Source organism: Cucumis sativus, chromosome 5 (genome assembly GCF_000004075.3).
Source record: "Cucumis sativus cultivar 9930 chromosome 5, Cucumber_9930_V3, whole genome shotgun sequence".
NCBI lineage: Eukaryota > Viridiplantae > Streptophyta > Magnoliopsida > Cucurbitales > Cucurbitaceae > Cucumis > Cucumis sativus.
Window position 1 is genome coordinate 12,421,926 of NC_026659.2, and position 18,967 is coordinate 12,440,892.

The 18,967-nt window shown below is 33.7% G+C and overlaps 2 protein-coding genes across 6 annotated transcripts in view; one reads left to right on the forward strand and one right to left on the reverse strand.

Annotated features, from left to right (window-relative positions):
* Positions 1-672: 672 nt before the first annotated feature.
* LOC101221064 lies at positions 673-9,573 on the reverse strand. Of its 3 annotated transcripts, none has more exons than XM_031885691.1 (5): positions 9,406-9,572; positions 8,510-9,025; positions 6,969-7,512; positions 1,707-1,839; positions 673-942 (listed from the first exon to the last, which is right to left on the reverse strand). In XM_031885691.1, the coding sequence occupies exons 2-3, from the start codon at positions 9,002-9,004 to the stop codon at positions 7,072-7,074; spliced, it is 936 nt and encodes a 311-aa protein (XP_031741551.1). In that variant the 5' UTR covers positions 9,005-9,025; positions 9,406-9,572; the 3' UTR covers positions 673-942; positions 1,707-1,839; positions 6,969-7,071. The 3 variants fall into 3 exon arrangements, with proteins under 3 accessions (XP_031741551.1, XP_011654488.1, XP_004142324.1); XM_011656186.2 differs by lacking the exon at positions 673-942 and adding an exon at positions 3,158-3,235 and having other exon boundaries at positions 1,356-1,839; positions 9,406-9,573; XM_004142276.3 differs by lacking the exon at positions 673-942 and having other exon boundaries at positions 1,356-1,839.
* Positions 9,574-12,300: 2,727 nt separating this feature from the next.
* The window catches only part of LOC101221303 (ADP-ribosylation factor GTPase-activating protein AGD4), a 45,143-nt gene continuing 38,476 nt past the window's right edge, over positions 12,301-18,967 (forward strand). Inside the window, exon 1 of one of the 3 annotated variants that reach the window (XM_011656188.2) lies at positions 12,301-12,518. In XM_011656188.2, the coding sequence (XP_011654490.1) occupies positions 12,471-12,518 (48 nt within the window). In that variant the 5' untranslated portion in view covers positions 12,301-12,470. Of the gene's footprint in view, positions 12,519-12,618; positions 12,679-18,967 lie in introns of those variants that run through there. The other 2 variants (XM_011656187.2, XM_031885186.1) reach the window with 2 other exon arrangements.

The following is an 18,967-nucleotide window of genomic DNA, read 5'->3' on the forward strand; positions in this document are numbered from 1 at the left end:
TCTAATAATTATTATTTATTATTATCTTTTTTTATTGTTATTTAATTTGTCTGGTATTTGAAAAGGACACGTCTTTCTCCATCAAAGTATGTATCAATTTTCAATTCTATTTTTTTATATTTCAAAAGTTTTATTTTGTCTCCATTGTTATAAGTTTTTTTAAATCAAACAATATAGTCAATAATAATCATTGATAGTGTTGTTACAAAGAACCCAATATATATCTTTTTAGTATAATGGTACCACCTAATGGGTTTTCCAATTAAATAAGAGTTGATTTAGTGAGGTTGGACATCAACTTATAATATTATACCATAAAAATACATTGGTAGGGAATAAATTATAATAAAATATTTCTTTTGAAAAAAAAAAAGAACTTTAAACTTCTTTCTATCTATATGTCCATCTCTCTGAATATATACAAAAAGTTGGACTTCAACATTTTGAAGTCAGTATATAATTTGGCTAGCTAACATTTTCTTTTTAATACTTCTGATAATGATTTAGTCCAATAATTTGGTACCTAATATTAAATCCATTGCAATCAATACTCAAATAATTAAACCACCTTTTTGTTTTGGACTATAGGTTTTCTTACTTCATTCATTTGCAATATTCCATTCCTTTTTTAAGGCTGTTTTTTCCATAGAATATTTGGGTGAAAATGCTATCTCAACTAATCAATCACTATACTTCTCAAAATACATGCAACACATCATAACAAATAAAAGTATCAGAACCAAAATAAATTATTATAAGAGCAAAAAAATGTCATTCATAATGTTTTAGAATTATACAATTTGGTCGACTTTCATTATATATATCTTTGCCCCCTCCTTATGGAAGTTCTTGACCCATATATGTGTGATATCTCTCAACTGATTCCCTTGGTTAGTCCACCCGGGTTGGATCTACTGGAACAGAACCTTCATCTAAACCAACCTATTATTACAACATAAACTAACTTTAGTTATTTTCTCATTGTTTTCATCTTTATTTTATTTCTGGTTGAAATATATAAATCTGGGAATGCAGAAAGAAATGTTGAAGAATATGATAGAGCATCATTAACTTAATGATTTTTTCTTCAAAGCTGAGTGAGACTAGATTTTGGAATCAAACCACAATATATTCTAGTCTCACATAACTACATCATTGAAGACATTTGCAATATATTAAACATACCATACATAGGGTGGTGTCTAAAAATGGTGCAAAAGCTTTTTTTTTTTTTTTTCTTTTTTTTTTTTCTAGACCTTAACTCAGAGATCCTTCAAATGTAATGTATGGGATTGAATCTTTGACCTCTTAGGTTAAAAACATATACCTTTAGACCAGTTGAGTTATGTTAAGAATGGCAAAAAACTAGTTCCATATAAAACACAGTAAAAAGAGCCTCTAAGATCTGATTCGCATATCCTACAAATTTCAAACAAAAACAAGCTTCACAACCCCACTGTGTTCCTCATCCCAAAAGAAAATCATCCTCAAACTCAAACAGGAAAATTCCTTAGACAGTAGGATGAGTTTTGGGATTCCTTTCAAAAAGTATTTTTCCTTTTTAAGAGAAATGTTTATTTAACTAATACATCATCTTATTTGATGTTAGTATTTATCAAACTAGTTTTGATTGCCAAATATTATAAGAAGTACAAAAGATCACGGACTAATAAGTTAAGCTGCAGGCCTGGAGCAATGATACGTACAAGAGTGCAAAGCATAGGGTCGTGGCTAACCCGATGAGGGAAAGATATTCGATAGCATACTTCCTCTGCCCTTCTTATCACTCTCAAATTGGGAGTTGCAGAGAGCCTTCACCTTATAGACACTTCACGTTTGCTGAGTACAGAAAACAAGTCAGAGATGATGTGGAAAAAACTGGCTACAAAATAGGACTTTCAAATTTTCGGCTTTAAATCACAGCAATAACAAATAAAAGAACTACTATACGGAAGACCATTACTATAGCAAATACCAATTCAACTGAAGCACATATAGAATGAAATTATAGTTGCGTCGACAACTCAATGTTACATAAAGCAAAAAAGTCTTTGAAGAAATCTAATGTGCACAAAACTGTTCCTGGTTTAACCTTGACTCAAATAGCTACTGATACAGGATATATATCTAATTTCACTGCGTAAAATTCCCAGAAAGAATTCTGACCATGTCAAGAACATGTTCCATAAGCTTAAAAACATAGCTACAATTATATATATATATAATATTATATATATATATATATATATAATATATATATATATATATATATGTTTTTAAAGAAAACAAGAAATATAAAGTCAATAAGCTTATGTATGCTTAAAAAGAATATTCAATGCATTTCACTTCAAAATTGATGAAGTTTTCCTTATACTACTAATTTGATCCTACTATGTTTACAAGTGTTTGGCAACCGTGATTAACAAAACATTCAACTGAGACTAAAGACAAGACCCTCAATCAATAGCCATGTCCATAGGTCGTGGCTTTCTATAGTTTTGGCTAAAGAAGCAGACATATATTGCACCTTTTTGGCCTATAAAATCCACATTTCTTATCATTTTTATACCAACAAGAAATATAAAGTCAATAGGCTTAAGTATGCTTTAAAAAATTATATTTGATGCAAAGAAATATAAAGTCAATAGGCTTAAGTATGCTTAAAAAAATATATTTGATGCATTTCAATTTTAAAATTTATTAATTTTAGTAGTTTACCTCATGATTCTATTTTGTATGTTTATTATGTTTACCAATTGTGTGACATATAACTAACAAAAGTTGGGTTCATATTTAATTTGCACACCTAATGTATGACATGTACCTGTTGTGCTAACATGTGCCAACTTAAATGTTCCTTTTTTCTTCTTTTTTTTGATATCCGTGAGTGTCCAAGCCATCTTACACACACCTCGACTAATCTCACGGGACACATTCGGATGTCAAGGAAATTCGTAAGAAATTAATTCTTAGGTAGGTGGCCACAATGGATTGAACCCATGACCTTTTAGTTATTTGAAACTATGTCTCTCTTTTTACCACTAGGTCAACCCATGATGATTCTATCCGAAATATTTCAAACACAAATCCATTGCTCAACTTGAAGTGTGCACACTTTGTAGAATTTAACCATTCAACCATGAGTTATTATGTGTACCTTGTCTCCCTATGATAACCAGCCTCACTCCCCTTTCCTCTCCGGTCTTTGGAAGATCAAACTTCAGTCACAGATGTGCTGTTTTTAAAGAAAAAAATCATAATTGTTAAAAATAATTGTACGGAGGGTATTTGTGTAATCTTTATATTTGGGTTTATGTCCTGGTTTATTGTATTCATGTATTTATTATACTCATGTGAGTAATTCTCTCACGGCTAAATTCAACGTTGTTTTCTCATACTAGAAGTTTTAGTCCAAGTGAAAGTTTGTAGGAATTTATGTCTTAAAACTCGTAGTTTGTAGTTAAAATTATATTTTATTCAATAAAGTTGTTATTGAGAACTTATCAGTGAAAATTGAATGTTATAATCTTGAATCCAATAAACTAAGGTCCCGAGGCTATCTAGTGTAAACTTGAACTTGAGACATACATGTGGATCAAGTTCGAGTATATAGCCCAAACGGTCTACAGTGTATGAATAAAGTTAGATACCTTATTCAGGAGACACTATAAATGTTGTCCGCTTTGTAGTTAGTAGAAACAATGTGATCCTAAATCATTCATGTAAAAACATGAAAATGGGGACATCCTATGTAAAGAGTTTACATAAGACTAGAATCATGAAATAGTTAATTTTAAGTTATAACAATGTTGATTATATAAAACTGACTATTTCGATTATTGATGACCTAAGGTAACTTAGTCTTAATCTTGAACTAACTATGAACTTTTGTTCAAATGGAATTATCCTTAAAAATCTGCAAAGGTGAGGACAGCTCAACAACGCTGGCTCGATAAGCCTTCCATTTCAAGGGTAAGACCAGGTGAAGGACTAGAGACATAGGGTGCAAGATGGAATTTCCTCCTACCCACTTTAGGGTTAGTAGATAGGTTGTTCTCTTAAAGACTGAATCCAAATCTTGAACAAGGGGCCCCACCCTCTCATTGGCCCTAGAGGGATTCGATTTACAGTTTAAACCATAAACCAATAGTACAATAATGGATCAGTGGGATTTAAGGAGCAAGATGTAGTCTCGAGAGTAAATCAATATTTTAACCAGTCGAAGTTATGAACTATTTGTAAATGATTAACTTACTGATCATGGTTATATCTATAGGGAGGAGAGTGCAACTATAGAACTTTAGTGGAATGACCCGTTAGTTAACGAATGTTGATTAGCTCGATCTAAAAAAGTTTAATCAGTTAATCTCGGATCGCTGGAACTCATGATCTATAGGTCCATTAAGTTCCCCTATTAGCTTATATGGAAGAAACTGATAGACCTCCAACACTATATCAAAATAGTAGGAGAGGGAAGAAGGGTAGTGGCACGGCACGTGTGTAGAGTGACACGTGTGAGTTAGGTTAGTATAAATAAAGACCAAATGTGGGGCGGGAAAGTTAGTTAGAAACTTTGAAGGAGTAGGTCTTCTTCCTTGAGAGATAGGATAACAGGAGAGATAGGATAACAGGAGAGAGTTTTCAGTTTTAGTGTGTGATCGCATTAGTGTGTGTAACCTAGATTCAGTTTGAATCTATTATCAATAAAAGTAGAATTTTATTCTCTTAGTTTCTGGATTCCATCAGAAACTTAGAACAATATGATAGAATAATTCAAATTAGGTCAAGAGAGAGAAACTAACGAATATATGTGATATAACCGTCGGTTATCAGTTTGAGATAGAACCTTATGTTTAAATATGATTTAAATATTTAAAATATGAATACGAATTCATATTCGAAAGCTTGGAATTGATGGAAATGGTCAAAGTTGTAAAAAGTTGAAATGTTGACTTTTGACTTTGATAAGTCAAACTTTGATCGGCTTTACATTCAAATGTGATTTGAATTTCGAAAAAATGAAAGCAGATTCATGCTAGTGAGGTTGGAACTTTTTCAGGAGGATACTCAGGTACGATCATCATCTTCCCACCACTCTTCAAACTCAACCAAATAGCTTTCAAATTAAGTTTTCTTTCTTCGCTCTAATGACTAGTAATCTTCTCTTTCTGCCCATCTTTGTTGAGAATCCTTGATCATTTGTCTTATTTCTCTAATTTCTATATGTATCTCTCAGAATACGTTAATTCCATTATCAAGATCCATTACTAAAATTGAAGTTCCAAGATGAATGGCTCTGAAACAAATTTGTTAGGATATTGTTAGATACCTAGATTAATATAGGGTAGGGGTATAAAGGTAATTAGATTTGTTGGTAGTTAGTTGGTTATAAATAGGAAGTTGGGGAGGGAAGAAAGGGGAAAGAATTTTGGTGAGATATTGGGCTGCAACATTCCTTGAAAGAGAGGAAGGGCAGAGGGTTAGGGTTCTTTTACTTGTTTGTTCGTTTACTTCTTTCATATTGTAATTTCTGTTTGAGATATCAATAAAATAGAATCACTATATCGGTGTTCTATCAGATACTTCCTAACAAGAACAAGATCTTAATTTATCTTTGTGATGTGTGTAAGCTTGAACAATTTGATTTTTGGCAGAGAGACTACCAGACTATTTTTCTTGATAATATTGGTGAATGTTTAAGTGTTTTTTCCTTTCTCAAAATGCATTTGGTAAATTTGAACATTTTAAATGCTTGTCAAGGCAAGTCCTTCTGAAATTAAAGGGAGCTGGGAGTTTTATGAAAAAAAAATGGTAGTTAGAAAGAAGATAAAGAAGATCGCCCCAGTTTTGGTTTTGCTACAAGTATCAAAAGTAAAGTTATATTCCAAATTCCTCAATTGAGAAGATATTTTGCTCTTTTGTTGCTTATGAACCTTTTGTAAAAAAATTTATGGATCTCATTTGAATATGGACTGTATGATCATAAAGAAACGATATATTTGACTGGAACTTTTTGTTTTATCAAAGTTCATTGTGGAGCCTTGATCGTTTGGAGGTAATTAAGTTTAGCAAGACGATTTCCAGCAGTCAATATGACTTGCGAAAGAAGAAGATGTTTAGCTGTTTATCAGAAAGTAGCTTCCTGGAACTTTTGTCTCAAGTAATTTTGAAGGTTAAAGAAGTCGGTGAATTTTAGATTCCTTTAGGGCTTTAGTAATAATAGAAAGAAAGGGTTATAATTGATCAAAGATAGTGGCCGCTGACTCCTGTTGGAAAGTTTTTGAGTTATTTCCTTCCTCTAAATAAAAGTTGTGGATCTTTGTTTGGAATTTCGTTTTTGGTCATTGTTTATCCCCTTCAATCTGCTCTTATGCTCTCCCACTAGTGACTCCTTATAGCTCCTATTTGCTTTTTCTCAACTGTTTTGTATTATTGTCAGAATTGTGCTTGGGAAGATTCCAGAGATATTTTCAGTGCAAGCTTCTTAGCATAAGTCCCTAGTGGAGTCACCACTTTTCAGCCTCCTTGTGGTGTTCTTTCTCCGAGGATCTCAAGTTTGTCTCGGTGCGAGTTTTTGGTCGCCTTTTATTTAGAAGGATGATTATTCTTGTATTTATATTTGTATTTCTCTGTACTTCTTTTTCTTTGTTTTGCCTTTGGACAATACTCCTTTGTTATGGGTTTTAGCTTGGTTGGATATGATGAGGGTGCTATGGGGGTGTCAACCTAGTTGAGATGCCTAGGTGCACCCCATGTTCCATGGTTACATGCTCATTGTATAATTCTCTTGTACTATGAGCTTTTGTCTCATTATTATTATATTTATATTAATAAAGAGGCTGTCTCCTTTTCAAAAAAAAAATGCTTGTCAAGGCAACCAGGTCTAAATCTTTGTGATATGTGTAAGCAGTAAACAACTCTTGAAAGTGTTACACCCAAAATAACTAAAAGCAAAAGAGTGAAAGTACCTCAAATCCATCATCCTTGTCGGCCCATTATCAAGGATCAAAAAACATCTTGGGATATCTACTCTTTCTTGAAACATCACTGTAATAGGTTTATCTGTTTTATTTAGCCAAGGAATATTGCAACCTTATCTCTCAGGCTGCTCTTCTTCTTCATTACTGAGACTACTTCTCCAACATTATCATTATGCCTTTGATTTTGACTCTTTAAGTCACAAGAAAATTGTACATCTTTTGTAAGAAACTTGGATTGCTCAATCTCTACAGACTTCTTAAGCAAAGGACCCAAAAACAAATTCAGCATGTCCTTCGCAGGATCTCCCATTGTGCTGACACTTCTATCAACCTTTTCACCATCTGAAATTGCAGTTGAATCATGAGGAATTGAGGTTTTAAGAACCAGTGCACTCTGCTTGCTATCATTATTAGTAATAAAAGATCCTTCAGCTTGATTCCTAGTGTAGCTTGTTCTTTGATTTATTCTACTAGATTCACGTTCTGCATATATTTTGTGCCTATTATCCCTATCCTTGTCAGCTTCAACATACTGCATGCAAATGAAAATAATTATGTTCCTAAAACTGAATAGTAGATGAATTAAAAGCATAAATAGTTAAAATAAGCAAACCCACCAAACATTCAACCTATGAAGCACAAATACTTCATGTGAGGTAGACAATTGGTATCAGATACAAGATACCAATACTCCCAACTACGTATCTAATACGCGAAGTTGGCAAATCTGTTTTTTTTTTCTTTTTTTTAATATCAAACACACGAGTCCCCTTCTAGATACATGAAGGGGGCACTCTAGACCTTTCCAAAATAAATAAATAAAAGCTCATCTAATCTTTCCCAATCCAAAATTAATCAGTTTATTTTAAAAGCCCACTGCCCCTAGTCAAAACTTAAAAATAATAATAATAAATAAAATAAAATAAACCCTAGAATCATCTAATCATGATTAAGTCCCCACAAAGCCGGGCAAAAAATAACCCACTTGAATATCTTCAACAATTCAACAAAGTTCTTCATTTATCTTTGTACTTCTCCCTCCAATCTTCTTCTTCTTTGATCTATCTAACTCCAATGCGCCACCAACCTTTTTTCTATGGTAATATATCAACCTTTTCTATGGTAATCTATCAACTATAATATTTCAATATCTCTGATGTTGCTTTTTGTATAGTATTTTGACATTTGTATTGTATATTGTACTATTGTCATTAACTTGACATTTTATGATTTTTAGTGGGTTACATTTAGTATCTTTATGTTAAATTTACATATCCTAGAATCTATAAATCAAAAAGAAAAAGAAAAAAGAAAAGTTATCATCAATGCATCTGTGTCCTAGCTTTTTCAAAATTGGTACTCATATCCATATTCTATATTTGTATTTGTGTTTGTGCTTCATAGCATTCAACTATCCGTCAATCTCTAAAGCATACCAATAATGTTAGGAATAACATAAATTGATTACTACTTCCTAGAATCGTCAGAAAATAAAATGTAGTTTTCTTATGTAGTAGAGGGCAAACAACCTCTTTTGCAATGACCAGTAGATCTTCCACTGTCAGTTCAATATCATCATCATCCGGAGGTTGAACTTGGATATCCAAATTGCTTGTGGAGCCCGAGTTTCTAGGTCTTTTTCTTTTTTCCAAAGCAGAGCTCAAAGGCTTCCTTCTAACTCTATTTGATTTCTTAGCTGGGACTGCCTCAGGGTCGTGACCATCCTTAGCCTCATCAATTTGACTTGATTTTAGTTTTCTTCCCTTCCTTTTCTTAGATTCACATTCCAGAACGCACGAATCATCCATCAAAACTTCTTTCTGTTGATGCAACACTAATTTTGGATGACACCTAACCGAATTTGCTTCCTTGGCTAGGGATGCTTGAGAGTCAAGTTCTTCCTCTAGACCCTTCTCGTTGTTCTCTGCATCATTAGTTCTCTGTACTTGGTCGTCAGCACGGACTCCCAGCATCCACTGCGGTAAACGACGCCCAGTTCCTCCACCAGAAGTAACTCCCACCATCTGTGTTTACCTGATATTATCCTGAACCACGAATACAGCCACTTTGATGCAATATACATAACTAAGGAAGAACTTCAAACATTAAAGTATCCACGAAACCACTCCGAACCGGGAAATATATCAACCGTAACATCATTAAATCTTCAAGAGGTTGAGAAATTGCAGGGGTAAGGACGAAACGTACGTAATCGCAATCATCCCAAGTCTCTATACTCGGTTCTAAATACAAAAGAATTATGCAATTCCATGGTTCCTTACATGAAAACTCGAGGATCAGGTATTGCAAAAAGGAAATAACTTTTACGTCCGTTACAATTTCAGTTCAATTTTCACGAATTGGAATTCAATCTTATTGGAGACCTAACTTATTATCGGAAGTGGAAAAGAGAATTGAAACCGACCTGCAGAATTTGACGACATTCGCCGGCCGATCTTGGAGATCCGTTTCAGAAATGGCGACTGATAACACCGAACAACGATTCACAACTAATCGCTGCCCCTTGGCGATGCTGAGAAGCCCGAAACCATATTCCAAATCTTATAAATAAAAAAGTTCCGGCTTGAAAGCATAATATTACACTGTTATTATTATAGTTTGTTTTTGAATTGCATAATAGTTTATTATTTATTATAATCTGTGTTTGTATCCATATTATTATAATATATGTTTACGTAAACATTTTTATAGTTATTAGTTTGTGTTCGGTAACCTACGTTTGGAATGAAAACTATTATAATTTGGTTTTTCACTGCTCTTTTTTGGCCTTCGTATATACTATATTCGAAACTAGATTTTTCACTTTTCTTTCTTTGGCATACATATATATATATATATAAAACATGAAATACACATTTTCTTAAATTGATTTCATTAAATTTGGTTAACTAAGATTTTCATTTAATAAATTTAGTTTTAATTTATGTTTTTCAATACTCTTTTTTGGAATACATATATGGTACCTGAAATACACATTTTTCTTAAATTGATTTCATTAAATCTAGTTAACTATAATGTTCATTTAATAAATTTAGCTTTAATCTGGATTTTTTACTACTCTTTTTTGTCATACATATATATGGCAGTACATTAAGATGTTCATTTGATAAATTTATGGTTAATCTTTACAAAGTAATTTTTGCATATCTTTAGGTCATTGTGTTTGAAATTAGTTTACGCACACATCCCTACAATTTGGCTACGAACTTACAAGGGGAAAAAAACATTTTCAATATGTTCTTAGCTAAATATAAATTCATTAAAGTAGATAAGATTTCTAAAAAAGTTGATACAATACATTAGTACATAAAAAGAATTCATCAAGTTCAATAACCACCTAGACAAAAAAGAAAGAAATATAATTGACAACCGGTCAAATGTTATCTTCAACAGAATAGTGCAACACTTCAATTTGAGCTTCGTGAGTATTGACAGGAATCCCTCTCTGTCATCCACATTGTGGAATATGATAAGCATAAGCTTCACCTTCTCTCAGCTACTTGGTTCAGGGATATCTTGCAGTTGTTTAACGTTCCTCACATAGTACGACATCTGTTGCACGCCTTTTCTTTTAGTCAAGCTGCAATTGCTTTCAACTAACCATTTGCAAATTTCATTGCATTCCTAATGACCTCCGCTGTTTTAGACAGTTGGCTTCCTTGTTTCCTCTTGCTTCCACTCAAAGCATTTCTTCCTTCACTTGATCGACATGCTCGTGTTTCCAACAACTCATCAGGTGAAATATCCAATCCCTTACTATACATCATCGAGATCTTTGAATCATGTGAATCATCAAGGGAAACACCATTAAAGTCGCTACATCAGTAAATGTCTCTAATTGTGCTTTCATAGTCTGGTATTTGCCAAACACATAGGATAGATCATCATACCAAGGAAACAATTTGTTTTTTAGGCCCTTTGCTATAGAATGACTTTGTGCAAATATTTTAATAGATTAGTCGTTGATTAGGATTATAAATGTAGAACGTTGTACATAAAATGCATACCTTCACACAACTGTTGAACAACTCCCGCTCTGCAATAATACATTGGTATTCTTCATGGAAGCCATTACACGATGACCTTCACATTTCTACGATCGCTTAATAGGTTTTTTAAGGGATTTGACCCGACAATCTATGGTCGACAATCCTTGGATATTAGTTCGTTTGACAACTTCTTTGCCATCATCCGCTGCAATTGTACCAAGTATCTGAGTCGAAAAATCTCGTTATCTGATCTCCACCCACTAGATGAAACCATCTCCATTGGCCAAACACTCCACCAGTTTGACTTATTCCTCTCTAGTCCAAATGTGCTTGGGTGCTATTGGAGAACTTGTGATTCTAGTGTACATACATACACACATTAATAAAGCGCGTAACATAAAGGTGATAGTATGTAACATAATAAATTATACACAGTTAAATTTATCATTTAGTGTGAAGGGATAAAAGCCCTGTGGCAGCGGAATAATTTAAAGAACTGTTTCTCAAATTAATTTAGAAATCTTAAAATATCGGTACATTGACAAATTTTTAGAATCAAAATTCTAAATAAATTATAAGCATGCTTTTAAAGAATAAGACACAATAACTTACTTTCGAGAAGATCTCTGAATTTACAAATTTCTTTATTGGCCAATTTGTTTCACAGGAATTGCTATCAAATTTCACACCACCATTATTTTATTTTAGGTCTGAGATATTTTTCAATAATACATTTTTCTTTACATTTTTTGGAAATGAGTATAAAATTTAAACACTAGACGTTTGGTTAGAAAAAATGTTTATACGTGAATTTAGTTTTTAAAGATTTCTTCAAAGTTGATTATTTCATAAATGAACTTTTAAAAAATGCATTATTTTAATTTGTCAAATACTACCATTTTAAAAAAAATATATTTTTAGTAAAATTAAATACTTTACAATCCAACTAAACAAATCTTCTATCTTAAATTTTCAAAATTTAAAATTTAGGATATTATTATCTAGAAAACATTGAAATTCACTTGATAATGTCCTCAAACTTCTGAGATTTTATGCTTGAAAAATGGAAGAAGCATTTTAATTAATACTTGATTAATAATATTCATATAATTTATAACTATGTTAGATGTTGTATTCCATTTATTTAGCTTTTGATTCAATATAAAAATTGGTAAATTAAATACATTCTCTACAGACATTTTAATACGTGTATGTAACCATAAAACAATATTTGAGGTCGAGGGGCATTTTGGAGAAAGTGAATAACTGACAAATAATGGTAAGAAGAGAACATTTGGTTGGGTGAGATGGGGTTTTGTTTTGGAAGCCATAATGACCAAGGAGCCCTCCACGTGCACAATAATGGAGGATGCCTCATTTCTTCCCAATCGCCATGGCTGAATGAATCTCAAACTCTCAGCTGAGAAACAAAGACGCAAAATCAAATATACGCAGGAAATTTTTGCAACCCAACCACGGAATGGGGGCGTTTATCAAACTCGAGGATTCTCCTATGTTCTTGAAACAGGTACCTTCCTTTTATGGATCGAATTCCTCTAATTTTGATTGTTTCTTTGTTTGTTCCTGAGTTCTGTTCGCTTACGGATTTGTTTCAGTTTTGAGCTTCTCTGCGGTTATGTGTGATGTTGGAATCATTTCTTTCTACTTTGAGAAGATTTAATCCGGTTGTTTGTATTTGAGCTTGTGTTTTGTATTTGTCTGGCGTCCGTGTTCGTTTCAATGTGAAAAACAATCAGACGGGGCTTGCCCTTTCTTTTGCCCTTTTTCATTGATGAACCGATTTATCCTTTCAGTTGCCATGTTATGTTGTAATGTTAAAAATCTGGTCAGCTACTACTCTGCTAAAATTGAAACCCGAAGGCGAATTATGGTTAGATTAGAAGTTCCTTGATGAGTATGGAGGATAGTTAGAATGGGCTTCTCTTTTATTGCAAACGGCTTCTGTCCAGGCTCCAGTTGTAGAAGGAAAGGGACAGAATCTAAGAGAGACGAAATCTGAAAATTGTATTCACCAAAAGAGGAAAACGGCACGGTGAATAGAATGAAGAGTCCCTAATATGCGAAGAAGAAAACCCTACACGTGACTAAAGAGCCAATGGGTTACAGAGAATAACAGAAAGGCTAACAAATAATTTCAGAGCTCTTGATAACTAAATAAAAATCCTCAATCTGATTGTGTAACATCCCCTCGCTAGCAGACTGGGGGATGCAGAATTGTAAGCTTGACACATTGGTTTTGAAAATGCATGGAAGGTAAGCCTTGTGCCATGATATCAGGACGCTGTTACTGGAAAGGGTATACTACTAAGTTTGTTTTCAAGAATGCACACACAATCAAGTGTTGGTTGATCTTGATATGTTTTGTTGTTGGTGCATGATTCCATTGTCAATATAGGCTGCACCAATATTGTCGCAAAGTAGAGTGCATGGTGATTTTAGTTTGAACCACGACTTCTAATGAAGAGATACCACCCAAAACACTTTCCCGCATTTGCCAATCCACGAGCTCAGACTTAGGTTTGGGTAGAGATACAATCTTTTGTTTGGAAGGTGACCATGATATCAAATTATCTCCCAAGAATGTGTAGTATCCACTATTGCTATGACAGCCACCCGAACAACTTTTCAAGTTGGCATCAATAGATCACTTGTCTAGGAAACATGCTGGGGTGACCAAAGTACCATACTTGTTTGTACCTTTCAAATATCACATGATACACTTTAAAGCATTCGATTGCACCATCGTCATGAAGGAAAGGAGAAACTGACATACCTTATTGATGGCAAAAATAAGTTTGGGTCAGGGATCGTACAATATTGTAGGGCATTAAAATTGCTCCAATATTTAGTCATATCAGTGACGACCTCATCAGCATGGTGGGATTTGGTGGTACTTGAGCTCATAAGTGTGGTGTATAACTTGCTTTCTAACATTTGAGCTTTCTTCAATAGATCAATAATGCACATCTTGAGATAAATGCAAACCATTACTTAAATAAGACACCCGAATTCAAGATAGTAAATAAAGGACCAAGATTCTTTGACATAAACATATTTTGAATATTAGAAATAAGAGTAGAGTACAAAATCATCAATACTAATTATGATAATATCATCGACATAAGGAGGATAATCAAGATAGTGGAGTTCTTCCAAAAGTAAAATATGGATTATTTGATTTTGCTGCTTTAAAATCCAAGGTAGTGAAACATGAACGAACCATGCTTGGGGGACCAAAAACTTACATTGGTCAGTAGGTGTCGTTGATGGTTATGTATCCATAGGTTGGCGACAATAAAACCCGTATCTCCAATTGAATTGACTGACTGTATCATTTAAACGAAAATGAAACAATAAAGATGCTTCTTTAATGCATTGCTGATGTCTCCTTTGATACGCCCTGGGGTTCTTTCAATGTTGCACATTGCAAAATCTTTGTAATATAAACAAAATATTATATTTTTTGTTCTAGAATAAAATTATATTATGTTATGATATAATATAATATATTAATATATTGAGAGATAAACATATTGATTTATCTTTTCGTTCTTAGTTTCATTTTCCTCAATCTTCATTTCTCTCCTATTCTTTCTCCTCTGTTTCCTCCCTTTCACTCCATTCCCCCTTTCTCATCCACTTCTCTCTTCTCCATTTATCTTCTTTTTTAGTTTCAATGGCAACAAGGGAAACGTCTCTTTTCATTATATTAATGAAGAGTTTTGTTTCCTTTTTCGAGAAAAGGCAACAAGGGAGACACCTTTTTTCCCATGTTTTTTTCATTTTTGTTTGCTCGAGCTTTCACATCTGTTTTGGCCAAAGCCAATTGATTGCTTGTGTGGTTGTCTGATTGGCATCACATAACCCTCCATAGATGGTGATCTTTGGTGAAGAAAATTGATATGTTAGTTATTGACATTAGTTTGAGCCCAAAATTGATGCCGACCATGGACGAACACCCATAATTAGCATCCAACAGGTTGATAGTCCTTCAAAATGTTTTATCTTTTATGATTTTTTTTTAAAAGGAAAGTTCATGAAAATGTTACATACAACAGTGAGCAATCCTTGGCGTTGAATTGTTGCAAGTAAACACAGTCCCATTTTTTGAGTGGTGGATGAAGGAGTTTAAAGGAACTCATTAGAACTTGTGGAAAGATATCTCTAAGGAGCTTGAACTTGTGGACAAATATCACCAAGGAGCTCCTTTCTTTTGCCCACTTGGTTCATTGTGTGGTGAGGGATCCTTACTTCTGGGAAGGTTATTGGGTGGGGGAGAGACCATTTTACTCCTTGTTTCCTTGTCTTTATCATTTGTCTCACCCAAAAAATTGTATTGTTTGTGACTTTTTAGCGTGGTCTAGGTTCAATCAAGTAAACACTGGACCTTTTTGGACCACCAACTCTGATACCATCTTAAATCTACCCTCATTAACTTAAGCTTTTATGTTGATTGGTAATTTCAGATAGTATCATAGTTGGTGGTCCCAGGAGGTCTTGACCCATGCATTGTTATTTCCTCCCCAATTAATATTGGAGTTATCGAGGTGCCACCAGGTGCTCGCCTAAGGTGAGAGGCGAGGCCTTAGCACCTTGCAAGCACCCAAGGCGAGTAAGGTGCTCGCCTTTTGCGGCTTTCAGTCGCCTCACACATACGTTCAAGGCAACTCAAGCGCTTGCCTTATTCGATTGTTCAACTTTCTTTTTTGAAAAATAAATAAATTCTTCTTCGCTACTTTGATTAAGAGGAGAGGAAGTATCAAAGTTTGTAAAGTTGGAGTTAGAGAAAAAATTGGAGGAAGAATTAAACACAAAAAGAGTTGTAGAAGTAGAAACATAATTGAAGATGCCGTCTCTCTTTTTTTTGTGCATTCATTTATCAACAGTTAGGGAAGAATTGAACATAATTGAACATATGGCTACCAAATAAAGAATTGCTAGCGCATGCTAGCCAAATTATCAAATGGAAATATTTCTATTCTAATAAAGACTACACATACCACTATCATCTTTCCTATTTAGAAAGCATTTTTTATTTATATATCTTTTTTCAAATATTTTTTTTCTTAGAATTATTTGAGTTAATTAATTTCTAATTTTAAGTATTTTTTATTTATACTTTTTTTTGAAGAGAAAACCGTCTCATTTATTAATAAATAAACAGTGATACAAAAGCTCATAGTATGTGAGAATTATACAATTAGCAAACAAAACAAACAAAACCAAGGATCAGGAGGTGCACTTGAGAGACTATGTTGACACCCTCTTAGCACTCTCATCAAAATATTTTTTATTTACAATAATATTTTTTTATTATTTTAGTAGTTGTCCCTCGCTTTAATTAGGGGGCACCTTTTTGTCGCCTCTTGCCCTGAGGCGATTAAAAAGTTTTGTCGTCTTAGAGTGTGCCTTGTCCTTTGAATACACTAATTAATATTGATCACCACTTGTTGGGTCTTCTTCATATTTCAAGCAAGTGAAGGGAGTGTTAGTGATATAATATTAAAATTTGCCTTCACCCATCAACTTAAGCTTTTATGTTAGTTGATGATGTAGGACTTCTTGTTGAGGGAGTCTCTTTTTGTAGGCTGGTTTTTGTATGCCCTTGTATTTTTTAATGTTTTTTTTCAATGAAAGTAGTTTCTATCCAAAAAAAGGTTACAAAATGAAGTGGAAAACAATTAAAAGAGGAAAATACAAAGGCCAATAACATTATAAAAAAATTGTTTTATTATTTTTTAATAAGAAATCAAGATCTTATTGAGGAAAAAAAAAAGAAAGAATACAATGGCATTTAAAGAAAAAAAAGGATTCACAACATGATATTAATAACAAAGATTCATGAATGAATACGTTTAGGAATTTAAAAGCTTCTGGTTTTTGGGAAGACTTCATGAATGTTAGTGATAATGGGTGTATTATTGGGGAAGGATTTGGTATGATGGCCATGAGTTTAAACTTTGGTCACCTGCCTACATCCCCCGTCTAGCATTGTGGGGTTAGACAAATTCTCCGTCGTTTGTCATCCTTCTTCTCCGATAAGTTCCCTAGAGCCTGAATCTTCTTGTCCATCCATGTATCAGCGGCAGTTTGGTTTTGGTGAAAATGGAAGTAAAAAGATGCAAAGTAAGGAATGCCCCTTACTGTATTTGGTTCGACAAAAATTACTTCCATATAGAAGACTTGGAAGCTCGGAAGATCTTGTCATTATCAGACACTCAATTCAGATGGTTCTTGAAGGAAATTTCTGAATTCTTGCGTGGCCCCGAGAATGGTTTTCTTCTTCAAAACGGTTTTGATAATTTTGGAAGTACAAGGCTCTTAAAATTTAGGTCAAAAGTAGGTTGGGTTATGAGGTATGTAGCTTGGAAGAGGAACAGAAATTTATCCTTCATCCATATTTGTTCTGGTATCTCTCGACGGGGCTGAAAATCCTTTCACAAAATGTTGGAAAGATTCTTGATGAAGCACGATTATTCAATTTTGTACAGAAATCATCTCCAGACCTCCTAGCAGCCTCCTTCCGAGTCATTAAGAGCAAGTTATGTAGAAAAGGTGATGCTTAATGGACCCTTTGTTCAAGAATTGGTGAAACAGTGCATCTCTTCCCCTGTTCTGACCTTAGATTTTCAGAGTGCAACTTAACACTGGGTCACTAAAAATCCGGAAGTTTTAAAAGAAGACTTCGATAATCTATGGATTATTTTAAGATTATTTGCGTTTGATGATTGGAAGGAACTTAAAAAAACTTTGGAGGATCTTTTTCAATAAAAAATAATCATTAATCCATTGTTTGTAGAGAATGCTTTGATTAAATTGGTTGAAGGATCTCTAGAAGAGTTTGTTGGAAAAGAAGAGGTATGGCAAGTAATGGGTCCTTTTCATTTAAAGTTTGAGAAATGGAGTAAAAGTAAATATAGCAGACCATCGGTAATTGAAGGCTATGGAGGATGGATTAAAATAAAAAGCCTCTTGATTATTGGAGCAACCAAACATTCAAAGTTATAGGAGATCATTTTGGAGGTCTGGAAAATATCGCTTCTGAAATGCTCAACCTTCTAAATGTTTCCGAAGAAAAGATTCAAGTAAAAAGAAACCAATGTGGTTTTGTACCAGCTACATTAGAAATAACTGACTTTAACCGAGGGAATTTTTTCTTACACTTAGGTGATTTTGAACAAATTGAGCCTCCTCCTTTAACCAAAGGCCATTTATCATTTGAGGATTTTTCAAACCCATTTGACTTGCAGAGATTAAACCAGACTTTAAAAGATGAAGGAGTTGTTGATGATTCATTTTTCCCCGAGGGGGTAGAATATCTAAGATCAATACAAAAAATTCCTTCATATACAATGAATTCTTTTTAAGCTTTGAAATAGGGAACTCACCAGTTTTTAGCCTCCGCCAGCCCTGATTACCTCCCCTGAAGCGACGGTGATTTTAAATCTGGACTCCAAGGAAAGTAGTGTGATTTCGTTTGGATTCGAAGAGTCACACTTAAGAAGGAAAGAGAATAAGAAATTTTGTTTTGAAAGGAACAAGAAAGAAAATTTTGAAGAGTCACTTTTAGTGAAGAAAGGGAAAAATACGGCTGTGTCTTCTTTTACAGCTGGAAAGTCCCCTCAACCAGCCAACAGCCCTCTTTTTGGTGATCCTCTTTCCTCCAATCCTATGTACAAAAAGCTAAAAGCTGAAATGATTTCAGCTGCTATTTTCCAAAAGAAACCAATGGCTGCTGCCCCTCTTTTCAACCCTTCATCTTTAGCTCCCATCTCCTCTTCTTCTCGTTTTTCCTCATCAAAAGGTTCCTGAGGAAATTTGAAATGAAAGAACTTTTCCAAGATCTTCCCACATTACCTCAAGCCATTTCTGAAGTATTTTATCTAGAAGAAGAAATCAAAGAAGATTATGGAAAAACGGTACTTAAAATCCAGAAGCCATTTTCTTTCATCAGCT